The 16,445-nt window shown below is 62.1% G+C and overlaps 3 protein-coding genes across 6 annotated transcripts in view; 2 read left to right on the top strand and 1 right to left on the bottom strand.

Annotated features, from left to right (window-relative positions):
- Positions 1 to 10,498, top strand: part of CACNA2D2 (calcium voltage-gated channel auxiliary subunit alpha2delta 2) — a 218,201-nt gene extending 207,703 nt beyond the window's left edge. For all 3 annotated transcript variants that reach the window (XM_071813114.1, XM_071813113.1, XM_065845442.2), the window contains 16 exons: positions 1,757 to 1,817; positions 4,129 to 4,226; positions 4,433 to 4,523; positions 4,670 to 4,732; positions 4,853 to 4,956; positions 5,041 to 5,139; positions 5,231 to 5,325; positions 5,614 to 5,661; positions 6,067 to 6,138; positions 6,304 to 6,456; positions 6,575 to 6,627; positions 6,728 to 6,783; positions 6,886 to 7,009; positions 7,514 to 7,623; positions 7,812 to 7,900; positions 8,410 to 10,498. In XM_071813114.1, the coding sequence (XP_071669215.1) occupies positions 1,757 to 1,817; positions 4,129 to 4,226; positions 4,433 to 4,523; positions 4,670 to 4,732; positions 4,853 to 4,956; positions 5,041 to 5,139; positions 5,231 to 5,325; positions 5,614 to 5,661; positions 6,067 to 6,138; positions 6,304 to 6,456; positions 6,575 to 6,627; positions 6,728 to 6,783; positions 6,886 to 7,009; positions 7,514 to 7,623; positions 7,812 to 7,900; positions 8,410 to 8,538 (1,445 nt within the window). In that variant the 3' untranslated portion in view covers positions 8,539 to 10,498. The remainder of the gene's footprint in view (positions 1 to 1,756; positions 1,818 to 4,128; positions 4,227 to 4,432; positions 4,524 to 4,669; positions 4,733 to 4,852; positions 4,957 to 5,040; positions 5,140 to 5,230; positions 5,326 to 5,613; positions 5,662 to 6,066; positions 6,139 to 6,303; positions 6,457 to 6,574; positions 6,628 to 6,727; positions 6,784 to 6,885; positions 7,010 to 7,513; positions 7,624 to 7,811; positions 7,901 to 8,409) is intronic.
- Positions 10,499 to 11,240: 742 nt separating this feature from the next.
- TMEM115 (transmembrane protein 115) lies at positions 11,241 to 14,159 on the top strand. Its single transcript, XM_065845619.2, has 2 exons — positions 11,241 to 12,183; positions 12,944 to 14,159. Exons 1-2 carry the CDS (start codon positions 11,330 to 11,332, stop codon positions 13,143 to 13,145), a joined length of 1,056 nt encoding a protein of 351 aa, XP_065701691.1. The 5' UTR covers positions 11,241 to 11,329; the 3' UTR covers positions 13,146 to 14,159.
- A 208-nt stretch (positions 14,160 to 14,367) lies between these two features.
- On the bottom strand, positions 14,368 to 16,396 carry CYB561D2 (cytochrome b561 family member D2). Of its 2 annotated transcripts, none has more exons than XM_071813112.1 (3): positions 16,223 to 16,396; positions 16,100 to 16,141; positions 14,368 to 15,978 (listed from the first exon to the last, which is right to left on the bottom strand). In XM_071813112.1, the coding sequence occupies exons 1-3, from the start codon at positions 16,347 to 16,349 to the stop codon at positions 15,413 to 15,415; spliced, it is 735 nt and encodes a 244-aa protein (XP_071669213.1). In that variant the 5' UTR covers positions 16,350 to 16,396; the 3' UTR covers positions 14,368 to 15,412. The 2 variants fall into 2 exon arrangements, with proteins under 2 accessions (XP_071669213.1, XP_065701693.1); XM_065845621.2 differs by having other exon boundaries at positions 14,368 to 15,916; positions 16,104 to 16,141.
- Between the last annotated feature and the right edge of the window lie 49 nt (positions 16,397 to 16,445).

The following is a 16,445-nucleotide window of genomic DNA, read 5'->3' as shown; positions in this document are numbered from 1 at the left end:
GGAGTTGGGGGCACAGTCCTCCACCGCTTACCCTCTGGGACAGGCTTTTTTGGGGAAGCCCTCCAAGCAGAGCCAAGGTGGGGATGGGACCACCCTGGGGCGATGCCACCCCACTGCATGGGGGACAGTGAGCCTGGCGCTGTGGGGATGAGGGTTGGCTGAGCCCCAGGGCACCGTGCTGCCTATCCCCACAGCTGTTCGGTGGCCGCCCCTGCTGCCCCAGGGTCCAGCATGTCATGAAGCCCCTGGCAGCTGCAGCATCCTGGTGCCAGCCATGCCCCCCAGGAGCAGCCAGGTTTGAGCCCAAAGTCCCACCAAGGCAGGTGGGGGGTGCTGAGACAGGTACCCACCCTGCAGTGGAGCGGGATGTCACCCATGCAACCCAGGGCAGGATTTGGCCCATGTCCGCACAATGCCCAGCTGCTCACCAGAGCAGGAGAGGTCGACCTCCATGGGGCCAGACCCTCAGCTCCTGTGAAGCCCCGCGGGGGCAGGGGACACCCTGGCATGCATGGTCCCCAGGGGACCCACCACCACACTCCCCCCCGTACACGCACCCCGCACAGCACCCGCACACCGGCAGCACCTGCTCCCCAGCGCAGGCAGGGGGACAGCTGCGGGGGTACAGCAGCACAGGGCGGGGACAAGGGGGACAGGGCCAGGCAGGCAGGGCAGTGGGGAGGTGGAAGGGTCACCCTCAGCCCTGTTCTATCAGCCTTGAGTTGCCTCTTCCCAGTGCTCCTGCAATGGCAATGCTGATGGACCAAGTACGAGTGTTTTGTACTCCTCTCCTCCTCCTCCTCGTCTTCCTCTCATCGGCTTGTACCCAGCCCCTGCCTATAGCCCCTCGGAGAGCAACAGTCCAACCTCTGGCTGTGCCGTGCAATGCACCGGGGCCCAGGCCAGGGTTGAGGGGGTGGTGCTGCCCACCGGGGTGTCTGTCAGCCCCAGGATGTCCTGTAGCATCCCCCTACACACCCCCTAACCCAACTTGCCCCGTGAGCTGAACCCCACATCCGCTGCTCCTCTGCCGGGGGGGTCCCCAAGAGGCACCCCAAACCCTGCTGAGCTGTGACCTTCCCCTTAAAGCAGAGTGAGGTGTCGGGCTGGCAGGTGAGCACGGACCCCCATCCCCATTGGGGTCCCACCGGCCTGGGGAGGGAGGGTGCCAGCGGGGGTCTGCGGCAGAGCCCAGCAGCGCATTGCACAGCACTTTGTGGGACGGGCAGCCTCTGGTTGGACTGTCGTCGGCAAGGTTCCCTGTTTGGCCATGTTGATGCCTGAAAACTCCTTTTTTTTTTTTTTTTCCCCAACAACCAGCTGTTCTGGTGATCCTCCTCCGGCCAGGAGCGCAGCATGCAGTTCCCTGCCCTCGCCCCCCTTGAGAGAGAGACGCCCCCATGCCCTCCCAAACATGCATATATATACATGTGCGCGCATATATATATGTGTGTGTGTCTGTGTGTCCCTGCGTACACGCCGCCGGCTGCGCGTACGCAACCACCTGCAGCCCGCGACCGAGCAAATTCAAGCCGAGATGGGCAAACCTCTCCTGATTTGGCTGTAACGTTCCTTTCCGTGCGGTGCCAGCGACAGCAGAACGGCCTTTTCCTTCCTCTCTTGTTACCAAGAGCAGCAAATGCCTTTTTTTTTTGTTGTGGTTCCCTCCCCTCTCTCTCTGTCCGTCTCTCTCCCTCCTGGCCCCTGGCGTCCCTGTCCCCCCTCCCCGCCGGATAACCTTCCCTTTCTGTTGCAGATTTTGAATACCTGCTGCCCAACAGCTTTGAGTCGGAGGGACATGTGTTCATTGCTCCCAGGTAGCTTTGCGTGTGCGCTTGCCGAGGTGTGCATCGGCCCTGGCCCTGCTGCCGACCCCTGCATCGCCCCCTGTCCCTACCTCATCCCACCTCGTCCCCCCCACCCTGTCCCCTGTCACTGTGTGTGTCGTGTCCCCGCTCGGCCAAGGGGGGAGCTGCTGCCGGGACCCCAGCCCTGCTCTGCGACCCAGTTGCATCCAGCACAGTATATATGCACCCTGTAGGGCCCAGCCTCTGCGCGTGCATATATAGGTATAGTTTCTGAAAATCCCCCCACCCCAGCAAGGGGCCGGCGGTGGCATCATACAGTCGTGCTGGCCGCAGGGGTTAGGGAGAAGGAAAGGTAGGTTTCAGCTCAAATTTGGGGTGTCCAGGGGCCTTGGAGAGGCTGCTGGCCACAGGCTGCAAACAGGGACGTGAGGAAAGTGTAGTGCCCCAGACAGACAGACAGACACGTCCCCACCCCTGGGCTATGCCATGCAGTATTGTCACCTAGCAGGGACAAAAGGCCATCCTTCAGTGGGCTGTCTGGGGAGCCCCACAGCTCTGCCAGCTCCCTTCCCACCGTTGCAGTGCAACCTCTCACCAGCCCTAATTAACATTACCAGCTAATCACGTGTGTACTTAAAACAGCTGAAGCACTTTATCATTGCAGTTCTTGGGTACTGCAACAGGTTGAGTTACAGCACAGCCACCTGTACCACCTCTGGTACCCCCCACACTCCCTCTGCACAGCAACTGTCACTCACACCAGTTCTAGGTCAACCAGCCCAAAATGTACAGTTACTGTGCAGTCCTGGCTTTTCGGGGGGAACTTGGAATGCATGGGGCAGCAGGAGTGAGGCCCAGGAAATGTGGGAGCCAAGGCAGAGTATTAAGGACAAACAAAAAAAGCCTTTTATTAAAAAATTGTCCCACAGATGTGCTACAGGAATAGATATGGAGGTGGTGTCCAAGCCCAAGGAGTGGGTATTCCCCTCCCTGCAGTGATGGGACCAGTGTCCAGCACTGGGCTCTGCGACTGGTGCAGCTGGAGAGAAAAGTGAGCTTTGAAAATCAGGGCGAGCCCTTCGGCACCCCCCAAAGCAGCTCTGCCAGCCCCCTCCCTGCTGTGGCTGCCAGCCCAGGTGTGAGTGTGCGGCTGGAGAACTGTGTGCCGGGGGTTCACCAGTACCCAGGGCGACTGTATGATCTGCCGGCAGCATTGCCGTGCCCACGGGCCACTGGCCATTTTCAGAAACCATATATCCCCTGTCCCCGTGGGTGTGTGAGTCCCTGTATCTGTGCGTGTCGGTGGAGGTATTAGGTGACTGCTTCCCCTGAGCAGGGGGTGGGGGGCCGGGACAGGCTGGCCAGGGTGCACCAGTTTTTCAGCTGCCCCATGGGCACACTCCCTGCCACCCTCAGGCATTTGTCCTCTTAACGAGGTTGTTGGCAGAGGCAGGAGCTCGGTGGAGGGAACATGAGCCGGGGAACCCTGAGCTCACTGGCACTGCCTGTGGCTGCACTGCTGAGACTGGGGGAATCACGGCACCTGAGAGTGGCAGCAACCTGTTTAGAGCCTCACGGTGACTGACAGGTTCTGGCTGTCCCCAGCATCAGCAGGGCTGGTGCTCTCTGCACTCCAGATGGTCCCAGAGCAGAGCGGGGACACACCATCCCCACACTGCCTGTCCCGAGAGGGCCTTGGGGCCAGCGATGGCCATGGGCAAGTGGTCGCCTCCACCAGCCGGGCCCCCCCAGCACCTCACTCTCTACCCCAAGGGTGCAGACACGGCTGCTGAGCGCCCACCTGGTGCCACTGGCACAGCCGCGGGGGCTCCCCAGGAAAACCCCAGCTTGCACCCACGGCAGAGCCCCCTGGGGTGCCGCAGGGACAGGGCAGGTGGGCCCAGCCCCTCAGGTAAGTATAGTGGCAGGGGTACCCAGTTCCACCAGTAGCCCCACCAGTATGGGGTGAGTCATGCTCAGGGTTGTACCACTCTGGACAAACTGGAATCTGTCCAACCTGGCCATGGCAGAGGTGATGGCACCTCGGTGCCTGTGGCAGTGATGGACCCGGTGGCCGGTGCGGTGACCAAGCTGTCAGCGCTGCAGGGGCAGCGGGCTGGATGCTGGCCAGTCCGCAGAGGTGCCCACAGCCAGTTGTCCCAGCGGGGTGACACTGGCAGGAGTGATGGCATGTCATCGTGTCCCCTCGCAAGCCCAGGTGCTGGCAAGAGGGCTGGCGCCTGCCCCACCATCCTCAGGGGGGAACTGACCTTGCCTTTTCCATCCTCACAAACAACAAACCTTGTCCCCCAAACCCCAGAGAATATTGCAAAGACCTCGACTTGTCGGATAACAACACCGAGTTCCTGGAAAACTTTATTGCTCTCATGGAAAAGGTGACCCCAGACTCCAAGCAGTGTGAGTAGCCCGAAACGTCTGGAGGTGGGGCTGGAGGAGCATGTTGCAGGGAATGGGAGGTTGGGGGCAGATGGGGTGGGGAGTGAACTGAGCTGAGCTTGGGGTCCCGGGAGCCGCTGTGGAGTGGGTGCCGCTGCTGGGACAGTGTGAGGGAACATGGGTGGCCCTCGCCTTCTCCTCCTCTTCATCTCCATCTTCTTCCCAAGGTGACAACTTCCTCCTGCACAACCTGATCCTGGACACAGGCATCACGCAGCAGCTGGTGGAGCGGGTCTGGAAGGACCAGGACCTCAACACGTAGGTGGGGGCAAGGTGACCCAGAACAGGCAGCACTGTCTGGGGACAGAGGGAGGTGGATCAGGGGGTGAGATGGACTATGGGGATGGGACAGGGGCAGAGCAAACCTCCACTGATGCCTGGCATGCCTGACTCTCTTCTCGCAGGTACAGCCTCCTGGCTGTCTTCGCAGCCACTGACGGGGGCATCACCCGTGTCTTCCCTAACAAGTGAGTGTCCGGGGGTGTACATGTGCCAGGCCCCACATGGTGACATGCCTGCTCCCATGGGGCCATCACTGGTGGGACCAGAGCTGAGTGACAGCTGTGGCTGTGGCTGCTCCCACCCAGGGCTGCAGACGACTGGGAGGAGGAACCAGAGCCCTTCAATGCCAGCTTCTACCGGAGGAGCCTGGACAACAAGGGCTACATCTTCAAGCCACCCTACAGGGATGGTGGGTGCTGGCTGGGGGCAGTGGGGGTGGCACAGGCTGCCACTAACCCCATGTGTCCCCTGATGCCACCCCTGCCCTCTGTAGATGGCTACCAGGGGCTGGACTTGGAGAACAACACCATTGGGATTCTGGTGAGCACCGCTGTGGAGCTCAGCATCGGGGGCAAGACGCTGAAGCCGGCAGGTAGGCAGGGGACTGGGTGCCCCGCTGCCAGGCTGGGGGGTCCCTGTCCCCACCCCAAGCAGGATCTAACCATGTCTCCCCACTGCCCCAGTGGTGGGGGTGAAGCTGGACCTGGAGGCCTGGGCTGAGAAGTTCAAAGTACTGGCAAGCAACCGGACGGACCGCGACCAGCTGGGTGCCCGCCGGGTACGTCCTTCAGGGCTCCTGCGGCGCTGGCACGGCACAGGGATGGGGACAGGGAGGGACCTCTGCTCACTGGGGATATGGCTGGGGAGTGCTGCCGGGACACAGTGCCTGTGGCCCCGCTGTACTTGTACCTCCAGCTCAGCCCTGCCCATCACCCTGCTTGGGGCACCCATCCCCTTCCCCTGGGGACACCAGCCTGCCTGTCCCCTCCTGGCCAGAACAGCTCGGGTGGTGGAGGGGGTGGACGGTCCTGCTAACTTGTCCCTCTGGCCTGGTTTCGGCTGACAGTGCGACCCCTCGACCAGCTGTGAGATGGACTGTGAGGCCAACAACAAGGTGGGTGGTGGGCAAGGGTGGGGGAAGCAGGTGACAGCAGGTGGGTGGACAAGGGGTGGCTGGGAGGGCTCTCTGTCCACTGCCCACCCTGCTCTTGCTGTCTGGGTGAGTGTGCCCACCCTCTCCCCTTTCTACTGAGCGAGCTCGGGCAGGCTCTGACCACCCTTGCAGGGACAAAGACTGGGGGTTGCCCCGTGGACCCCGAGGGGGCTGTTAAACTCCCCAGGGTGGGTGGTGGTTCCTGCTTTCTGCACCCAGCATGGGTGTTCCCAGCACCAAGATGCTCCTGAGCAGCCCCCAGGCTTGGGGGCACTGCGCTGGCCGCCCTGCTGGATTGGTCACTCCCCTGTCCTGCCTTGCCCTGGGCATGACCAGGGGGTGGGTGACGCTGTCCTCCTTCCCCAGGACCTCATCTGTGTCCTCATCGACGATGGGGGCTTCCTGGTGCTCTCCAACCAGGAGGACCACTGGTACCAGGTGAGAAGTGCCCACGTGGCAGCTCTCCTGGGCATGGGATGCCAGCAGGGACCTGAGACCTCTGAGCTCATGTCACCTGTGGTGTGACAGCCCCGCTTGAGTCCCCACCGAGGGAGACCCGTGGCAAGGTGTCGTTTGGGTGCAGACTTGGTGTCCCCATCCCAGGTGGGCAAGTTCTTCAGCGAGGTGGACGCCAACCTGATGTCTGCCCTCTACAACAACTCCTTCTACACCCGCAAGGAGTCCTACGACTTCCAGTCCATCTGCGCCCCTGAGGCCCAGAGCAACACGGGTGCTGCACCCCGCGGCGTCTTCGTGGTGAGCACCCATGGGGATGGTGGCTTCCAGGAGGTCTGGGAGTTCAGGGACCTGCAGGGGTGTCCCCAGTGCCCCACACGGGGACCCCCTGGCTCACTATCTTCCTCTTGGCCTGCAGCCCACCGTGGCTGATCTCCTGAACCTTGCCTGGTGGACCTCAGCCGCAGCCTGGTGAGTCCTGCCATGTCCTTTTCCTGGGGGTCACTGGGGGGTGACAGCACCATGTCTCTGGGGCAGGGACTGCTGACGTGGCTGTGTTCTCCTTCTCAAGGTCCCTCTTCCAGCAGTTCCTGTATGGCCTCACCTACAGCAGCTGGTTCCAGACGGGTGAGTCCGCGGGGAGTCCCGGGCTGGGGTGGGCAGGGCACATGTCAGGGGCACGTGGTGGGGGGTCCGTGGCCTCTGGCCCACAGTGCTGTGCCGGCGCAGAGGAGGTGGCAGGGGACAGCATGGAGACCAGGGAGACGAGCTGCATCATGAAGCAGACGCAGTACTACTTCAGCACTGTCAACGCCACCTACAACGCCATCATCGACTGCGGCAACTGTTCCAGGTGGGTCCATCCCGCCATCCCACCGCCTGGGCAGGGTTGGGGACAACCTTATCTGCCTTTGCCAGGAGCCCCGTGCAGCTGCCTGCATGGAGGTGATGGGAGATCCCCTGCAGCACTTGGGGCACCCGGAGAGGGGGACAGAGTGCAATGTTAGCAACCCCATGGGCTGGGGGATGACAGTGACATCCCCAGGGCTCCTCCAGGTGGGACCAAGTGCTGAAAGCACATTGGTGCCAGTTCCGTGGGCAGCCCCTCAGCACAGGGATGGGGATAGGGATAGGGATAGGGATAGGGATAGGGACGGGGACGGGGATGGGGATAGGGATGGGGACGGGGATGGGGATAGGGATAGGGATGGGGGCGGGGATGGTAATGGTGACGGGGATGAGGATGGGGACACTGCGCTGACTCAGCCTCCCCGGAGCCACCAACTGGCAAGGCCAACACCAGGAGTTGGGGGGCGGTCAGGGCACAGGGTAAGTGGGGTCACCGCTGCTCCCCCAGGCTCTTCCATGCGCAGAGACTAGCCAACACCAACCTGCTCTTCGTGGTGGCTGACAAGCCCCTCTGCAGCCAGTGTGAGTCCATCAAGCTGCTGCAGGCAGAGGTAAGAGGTATCCTTTGGTAGCCTGGCTCTGTTCCCCCCCGGCTGCAGTGGCAGAGGTGTGGGGGGACCAGTGGGAGTTGGGGGGCTGGCAGGGGTGGAGGGAGCTGGCCTGCAGCCAGAGGAGCTGGGGGTGGCCGTGGGGCATGCCACATGCCCCCACTGCCCTGTCCCCGGTGGTTTCCTTGACCTGCAAAGCCCCCCCGAGGGACCCCAACCAGTGTGAGCTGGTGGACAGGCCGCGCTACCGGAAAGGCCCCCACATCTGCTTTGACTACAATGCAACAGTACGTGGGGTGCAGGGGGGACAAGGTGTAGGGGAGCCCCAGTGGGCCTCTGGGCAGCCAAGCCAGGGGGTGTCCCCTTGGGGAGGGACAGGGGCAGTGGGTGTCCCCTGGGGAGGGAAGCAGAACCATGGGGGCGGTTCCCAGGGGAGCAGAGCTGTAGGGTGCCCCCCCAGGCATATTGGAGGGGTGGGTGCCCCCTCCATGGGAGTGCAGAGCTATGGGGTGTCCCCCTGTGGGGAGCAGAGACATGGGAGGACCCAGGGGCGATCAGGAGCCTTGGGATGCCACCTGGGGAGATCAGAGCCATGGGGGTCCCTAGAGGTGACACCACAGGGTGCCCTCCTGGTGGGGAGCAGAGCCATGAAGGTCACAGCGGGAGCAGCACCATGGGGTGTCCCCCAGGGGCAGTGCTGTGGGGGGTCCCAGGGCAGAGGGTGCAGGATTACAGGGGGGTGGTGGGTGCCCCTGCGGGAAGTGCTCCACAGCCCCTCTCCCTTTGCCCCGCCTAGGAAGATACCTCAGACTGCGGCCGAGGGGCTTCCTTCGCCCCCTCCCTGGGGGTCCTGCTCTCCCTGCAGCTGCTGCTCCTCTACTCCAGCACCAGCCGGTACCCGCTGCCCCCGGCCGCCTGCCTTTAGCCCACTGCCCACCCCCACCACCTCTCTTTCAACCTTCATCTCCATCACCTTCCCCAGCCCAGTGGAGTGGGAAAGACATTCCCTCCACCGCCTCGGGGACCCCCATGACGCCGCCGGCCGCAGCCAAAGAAGAGTTGGGGTACAGGCAGGGGCTCCCCAGCAGAGTGGGGACTGGAGGGTGCCCTGGCATCATGTCCTTCCGGCCACTTGGACTCGGAAAGTGGCGTCAGCACCCCCCACCCTCCATCCCCCCATCCACCTCGCCTATTTTTTTAGCCTGAAGATTTTAAACCAGATCTTTCTACATGACTTTCCAAGCTTTTCGCCTGGAGCCCGGCAGTGTTCAGTGTCAGCAATGAGGACACGTGGGAGGAAAAAAAAAAAAAAAAAAAAAGGAAAAAAAGGGGAAAAAAAAGAGGACTTGAGTTGACTGTGCGGGTCAGTATTATTTGTTCCTGTGGGTACCAGTGCCCCTGGCCCCTCGAGGCATGCAGACCCCATCCCTGCAGGCTTGGGGCCAGGGGTGGGTGACCGGGGAGGCAGCTGGCCCAATGGAGCCCTGGTCCCCGCTCCGGGCTCAGCTGCTCTCTCGCATTCTTGGGCCCAGATATTGGGGTGAAAGGGAGGGAGGAAAAAAGCATATTTTGTTTCTTTTCCGTTCTGCAGATCACTGTGAAATCCTGCCCGCCCCAGCCCTGCCTGCCCCTCCAGCCGCCCTGGCCCCCGCAGCCCTGCCAAAGAAACTGACACCTGTCCCCAAGGGGGATGTGCCACATGTCCCCAAATGGGGTGTGCCATGTGCCCCGCAGCAGGATGTGCTGCACGTCCCCAAGCAGGAAGTGCCACATGTCCCCAGAAGGGACATGCCAGGCCCCCATACCCAACCCTTGGGGCACCAGTGGCGGGGGGCTGCTGGCCGTGGTGCGGAGCTGCTCCCCCGGGTGCTGCTGAGGTCCCAGCTGGGGACACCCAGCACTGGGGGGCACGACGTGCCCCTGCAGCGGGGTCACCTGAGGTGCTGGGGCTCACACCAAGGTGGGGGCAACCCCCCTCCAGCCAAAACGCTCAGTGTTGAGGAGGCAGACAGAGCAGCCCCAGCACCCCACTGCACCCCACTGTTCCCCACTGCACCCCAGCTGGGACAGGTGCCACAGGGCTGGGGGAACCCAGCACAAGGCGTGGGGTGCCCAGCCATGACACCCCGGGGTGCTGTGGTGCAGGGGGTGCCGTACACACCACCCATGCCCCCCACTGCTTCTGGAAGCGCTGGGGACCCGTGCCTGGGCAGGCAGCCTTGGGAACCCTCATCCCCCCGGTCACCCCGCTCAGAGCCACCCCATCAACCAGTGCTGGGGGAGCCCCCTCGACATGGCCAACCGGGCAGGGCTGGGGAGGGTGCCAGGCGCTAATTAGTGCTGGGGTTAATTAATGGTCATTCTGCTTGTAGCTTTTTCAGTGTGTGTTTGGTTACTGTCTCTGGGAACCGTGTTTGAACAGATGGCTCTGTGTTACCGGGAGTGTGTGTACTTCTGTAGTCTAGTTAGGTGCTCTGCCAGAAAACCACCACTATACATACCTATAAATATATACATATATAGTCTATTTTAAGTTAAAAAAAACAATGAGACAAAGGGGCAGCACGGCCCTGGGCCCCCCCACCTTGTCCTGCCAGGGTCGCCTCCTGCCCCCACCTGGAAGCTTCTTTCTGCTCATTCAAAGGCATTGGGTTTTTACTTTATTTTCTTTATTTTTAATTTCTTTGGGTTTGGGTTTGGTTTTTTTTTTGTTTGTTGTTTTGGTTTGTTTGGTTGGTTTTTTTTTGTACAGAAGAGTTGTAAAACTTCAAAAACCAACAAAAAGACAATTTGTAAGATATCGTGTGTGTGACTCCTTGTAAAATATTTTCAAATGGTTTATTACAGAGACTCAGTTATTAAATAATGTTCATATTTTCACTTCACAGGTGGTGGCTGCGTCATTGCCCGGGTATGTGGGCAGGGCTAGGGGGGACACAGCGACAGGGGTGGGGGGGCAGGCAGGACATCGAGGTGCTCCTGCCAGCTGGGCCACTGCCTTCATGCCTGCCTGCAGCTCTGCTGTGGGGCTGTGGGGCTGGGGGACAGGGACACGGGCAGGGCACAGGCAGTGAGGCAGAGGCAGGAGTGCGGGTTCACAGACACCCCCACGCTGCACAGGGGCTGAGCCCCTGCTGCCCCCCTACCCCACGTCCCTGTGTCCCCTCAGATCTGTGTCCCCGCTTCCCCACGTCCTGTGTCCATGTCCCCAGTGCCACACACCCCTCACGCCGCCATGCCTGTGTTCTCCTGTGTCTGCATCCCTGCGTCTATGTGCCCCTGTGCTGTGGGGTCCATGCTCCCGTGTGTCCCCCGTACCTGGCCCACACGTGTCCATGTTCTGTCCCCCCGCCCCGGTCTTTGTGCTCCCATGTCCAGGTCCCCGTGACTGTCCCCCTCATAACTTAGTCTGTGTTCCCATGTCCCCCCTCGCCCACGGGGCCGGTAGCCGCGGCCAGACTACATGTCCCAGCGTGCCCCGCGGCGGGCCCTGGCCCCACCCCCTAGCGGCGGGCCCCGGCCCCGCCCAGCGTCGCGCATGCGTAGAGCTGCTGTTTGTCCGCGCCCGGCCTGGCCCAGCAGCGGGGCCCAGCACGGCCTGGGGCGGCGGCGGGAGGGGCCGGGGCCTGGTCTGGGGCTGAGGGGGGCCCGGCGGGGAGGAGGCGGCCCCGGCGGGGGCGGGGGGCAGCCCCGTCCCGCCGGTGGGGGCGCCGAAGATGCGGCGGTACCTGCCGGTAGCCCGGCAACACTTCCTGGCGGCGCTGGCCGGCACCAGCGTGGTGGTGAAGTCGCTGAGCGCTGCCGTGGTCCTGCTCTACCTGCTCTCCTTCGGCCTGGACACGGCCTATGGCCTGGGGGTGACCCCCGGCTACCTCCTGCCCCCCAACTTCTGGGTGTGGACGCTGCTGACGCAGGGGCTGGTGGAGGAGCGGGCCTGGGGCCTGGCGGCCAGCCTGGCCACACTGGGGGTGGCCGGGCGGCTGCTGGAGCCCCTCTGGGGCGCTCTGGAGCTGCTGGTCTTCTTCGCGGTGGTGAACGTCTCGGTGGGGCTCCTGGGGGCCCTCGCCTACTTTCTCACCTACGTGGCCTCCTTCCACTTCGCCTACCTGTTCGCTGTGCGCATCCACGGCGGGCTGGGCTTCCTCGGGGGAGTCCTGGTGGCCCTCAAGCAGACGATGGGGGACAGCACCGTCCTGAAGGTGCCACAGGTCAGAATGAAGGCTGTCCCCATGATCCTGCTGCTTCTCCTGGTTCTGCTGCGCCTCACCACCCTCATCGAGAGCAATGTACTGGCCTCATACGGCTTCGGGCTCCTCTCCAGCTGGGTCTATCTCCGTTTCTACCAGCGGCACAGTAGAGGCCGTGGAGACATGTCCGACCACTTCGCCTTTGCCACTTTCTTCCCTGAGATCCTGCAGCCCATGGTGGGTCTGGTGGCCAATCTAGTGCACAGCATCCTGGTGAAGGTGAAGGTCTGCCGCAAGACAGTCAAACGCTACGACGTGGGCGCCCCGTCATCCATCACCATCAGTCTGCCAGGAACAGACCCCCAGGATGCCGAGAGGAGAAGGTACCGTTCACCCGCTTCCATGGGGATCATGTTTACAGGCAGTGAGGGTCAGGTTTAAAATACAGACATGGAGATGTAGGGAGATTTGAGTGCAGGGTGCTAGCAGGGAGCCTTCTCCAGAGGGATCTGCTGGAGGCTATCCTCCCTGCTACAGAGGTGGTTGGGAGCATTTCAGGGGGCTGGTGGGTTGTTGTCCCACTCTTTCCAAGGCAGAGCAGTGGTGAAAGTGCAGGGGAGGAGGAATGAGGAGATCCTGGGGAAGGAGCAGGTAGGGTTTGGGGATCAGGAATCCCTATAGGAGGGGGATGGCGGCTGCCTGGGATGTGGCAGCCCCCACTCACAGCAGACCCACACCCATCATCCTGGTACAGGGGAAGGTGCTGAGTCAGCCCCATGCACCAGCCCCAAGCATGCCCAATGGCCTTCCCAAGACCTGGCAGGAGGGTTTGGCCAAGGCATTGGCACTGCGCTTGCCCCTGTCCTGTTTTACACCTTTTGGCCCCCATTCCCAGAGAGGCCCGTGTGCTGACAGCCTCTGAGCGCTCTACGTGGCACAAGAACTCTGCACCTGTAGTCTGGGAGCATGAGTGGGTGTTTTCACAGCAGTTCCAGTGCGCCAGCTCATCTCTAGCACTGCTGAATCCCCCTTGTCCTGCCAGGGAGAGGCCAGGCCAGGGACAGACTTGCACAGCACCCCAGTTAACCCCTGCCCTGGCCATCGGATCTGGGCTTAACCCACCTGTCTGCCCTTGCCCCACAGGCAGCTGGCCCTGAAGGCCCTAAACGAGCGGCTGAAGCGCGTGGAGGACCAGTCGGCCTGGCCTAGCATGGAGGATGAGGAGGAGGAGGCAGTGGTGGCAAAGGCTGACACTCCGCTGCTACCCGACCCCGGTGTGGCCGGGAAGGGCTCTGGCCAGGAGTCCAGCCTCATCACCTTCCAGGACGCCCCATCCCAGCTGTGACCGGCCAACATGCTGCCCCCTTCCCCACCCCGTCTCCATTGGAGAGCTGCTACCCTCCTCGTGTACCCCCCACACAACCAGGACGCTCAGCAGGGAGCCAGGACTCCTCCCGTGGCAGAGGCAGGGGGGCTACCTCATTCCAACGATTTGTTGCCACTCACGGCCAGCACTGGCCACCCAGGACGACGATGCTGCCGCCACCACAAGGACAGGGGTTCTTTGAGGCACTCCCCTGGGCACAGGGCAGGCCATGGCACCAGCATCCAGGAGGGGGACGTGGGGCTGATCCCTGCCCTGACGCCAATGCGCTTGCCTACACCGGAGCAAAGTCAGCAGAACTTTCTCATGTCTCCTCTGCACTGGAGCTCAGCTGGAGCGCTCAACACTTATTTCCTCTTTTCTGAAGGTGGTTTTGTCCCTAACCAAGGGAACAGGAAGGCTGGTGGGTTTCTTTTTTGAATACCTTTTCTGTGGGGAGCCTCCCCCCCACCCCAGCAGGAGCTCATCCTGACTGGTGAGAGGTTTGCCAGGCAAGGGGACAGGCTGCAGGGCAGGAGGGGGCTGCCCAGCCCCTCTCAGCAGTGGGCTGGCACTGCCAGCTCTGGGCTTTGCATATTGGGTGTTCTCTCCTGCCTCTAAGACAGCCCCATGAGGAGCCAATGCCCTTGGCCGCTCCCTGGCTAATCCGTTTGTCAGATTACACTAGAAGCTGGAATTAATTTTTATGGTGGGGCTCTTGCTGCCTCCTCCCGCAGCAGGTTTTCTTTCCTGGGGGTAGAATATGGGGTCCCCCTTCTCTTTTCCTCTGTGTTGCTGGGCTTTTTTTTCTTTTTTTCTGGATGGAGAGGATGCTTCCTGCGACAGCCGCCTCACAGCTGCTGATCCCCCAGGCAGACCCCAGCCTGAGATGCGGGTCAATGGTGTCGTGATTATTTTTTTAAAGGACCACACAAGAAGGTTTTGTCAACCAGAAAAAACACAGACATTTCGTTATCAATAAAGAGTTCTTCAAAAGAGTTGGCTCCCGCAGCAGCATATGGGCAGGGGATACAGAGCAGCCCCTGGGGACTCTGGTGCAGGAGCCTAGGGAGGGGTTTTCTTCCCAGCTGCTCCCGGCAGTTTGAGAGAGGCTCTTTGCAAGTAGGATGTGGGAAATCTGCAGCAGGGGGATGTCTGACAACACCCCAGAAGTCCCCCGGGCAGTAAAGAGGGCTTGTCATGCTGTAGCTGCCTGAAATCTTTATTGAATAAAAGCTCTGGATACAGAGGAATTTCCCGGCCTGGGACCCCCAGCCCTGTCGAAAGCAGGGTATGTGCTGAGGAGCAGCCATGGGGCTGCTGCAGCAGACAGAGCCTCACGCTGCCTGGCTGCCCTGATGGCGCGTAGGCTGGAAGGCTGGCTGTCGCCCTGCTGAGGTGAGGAGGTGACTTTCTGCCTCCCCGAGGACTGTTTTGCAGGCTGGCTGGAAGGCTCATCTTGAGCCCTGCTCCCCCTGTGCTCGCACTGTTCCCTGTGCCCCTCAGAGGGACAAAATGCCGGTTTGCATCTCAGCTCATTAATTTGCTTTGTAAAATGACACCCACCTCCTGCCAGGCTGAAGCTTCACTGTCCCAGCCTGCAGGAAGGATTTGTGCGTGGTGATGGGTGCCTGGATCTGCAGCCATCGGGCAGGCCTGTCTGTACTGGTCGCAGATAGCCCCCAGGCTGTGCCATGGGGATGGATACCTTGGGTGCTGACACCTGGCTTCAGCTGTCCTGTGGCTGAAGCCACAACCATACCCTGTGCTTTTACTGGCCAAGCTGCCTTGGTGGCAGGAGAAGCAGTGCAGTGCCCACTGCAACCTCCTGGGCAAGCAGGCCTTCCCTGCCATCCTCACCAGCAACATGCCAGTTCCCGGCCTGCCTGCTCCAAAGCAGCCCTGGGTGGTAAGGGGAGGAAAAAGAAGCAGGAATCCTGAGTGAACCCGCCAGTTCCCAACACCGAGCACCAAGCTGCTGTGCAGACCAGCAGCGTTACTTGAGCCGGGAAATGTCCCCACCAAGGCAGGCATGAGATGGGCAGCTCCCACCTGCTTGGTGTTGCACGTATCGTAGCCGCTCCCCAGGGACAGGACACAACAGACTAATCCAGGACTAATGAGATGAGTAGGTAGAGATCAAGTTCTAAAGAGACCCCGTGTGAGCAGGGGGCCCCCATGGGGGGCTGTGGGGACAAGCCCTGGCCTTGCTGGCTCACGCAGGGGAAGTTCAGATCCATGCTGGTCACTCAGTGCTGGCTCCGCTTGCGGTACAGGTAAGCGTTGCTCACCTGGTTCATGATAACCAGGCTGGTGAGAAGGGGACACAGCATGGCGAGGTACCAGGAGACACTGTTCACCGAGGTGGTGAACCACAGGGAGCACATGCCCAGCATCAGGCTGGCACAGCCCAGCAGGTAGCCCACCAGTCCCGAGGTTGCGTGGTACAGCTTGAGCTTGGCCAGCGTCCAGTTCTTCATCAGCTTGGGGTAGAGCAGGAGCACCCCGCCTGCGCACTGCCCGCTGGCGTACAGCACGGCCAGCAGCCCCGTCAGGCCGTGCCAGGTGGCAAAGTGGGGCTTGCCGTTCAGGTGCTTGTTGTAGATGATGATGCCCAGCCCCAGGAGGGCGCAGAGGAGGGCGAGCAGCTGGAGGGCCCAGTGCACCCGCACTTTGACTTTGCGGGAGAAGGAGCGGAGCAGCGAGGTCTCCGGGGAGAATATCAGCAGGGCTTCCGTCATCAGGAACGAGAACTGGGAGACAGAGGGCAGGGGGATTGGCACGGCCGCCTCCACCCCTCCGCCACGCCCCGGGGCTCTGCCTCCCACCGCCCACAGAAAGCAGAGTGGCCTTGTCCTCTCCGCCAGCTCCCCGACGGTGGTGCCCGTGGCAGGGGGGCAGCACGGGGAGGTGTCCGGTAACCGGGGCGGCGGGACTTACCGCGAGGGCCATGAGCAGCGGGTGCCAGGAGAACAGACCTGCAAGGGAAGGGCAGGCGCTGAGCTGAGCTGCGGAGAGGCCCGGCCCCCCGCCCAGACCCCGGTCCCCCCGGCACTCACTGGATCCGGGCCGCGCCAGCACGGCCACGGCGGTGGGGAAGCCCAGCGCCACGAGGTGGGCGGCGGCGCCGGCGGCGGCGCGCAGGGAGCGGTACAGCCGGGACTCGGTCTCGGCTGTCAGGGCCATGGCGGCCTGTGTGGGAACTGCCGCCACCGCCGCCGTCACGGGCTGGCCGCCGAGGGGACCCCGATTGGTCGAGACGGGCTGTCCGTCTGCGCTAGG

The sequence above is a fragment of the Patagioenas fasciata genome, chromosome 10 (assembly GCF_037038585.1).
Source record: "Patagioenas fasciata isolate bPatFas1 chromosome 10, bPatFas1.hap1, whole genome shotgun sequence".
In the NCBI taxonomy this organism is placed as follows: domain Eukaryota; kingdom Metazoa; phylum Chordata; class Aves; order Columbiformes; family Columbidae; genus Patagioenas; species Patagioenas fasciata.
This window is presented reverse-complemented; position numbering and strand designations above follow the sequence as displayed.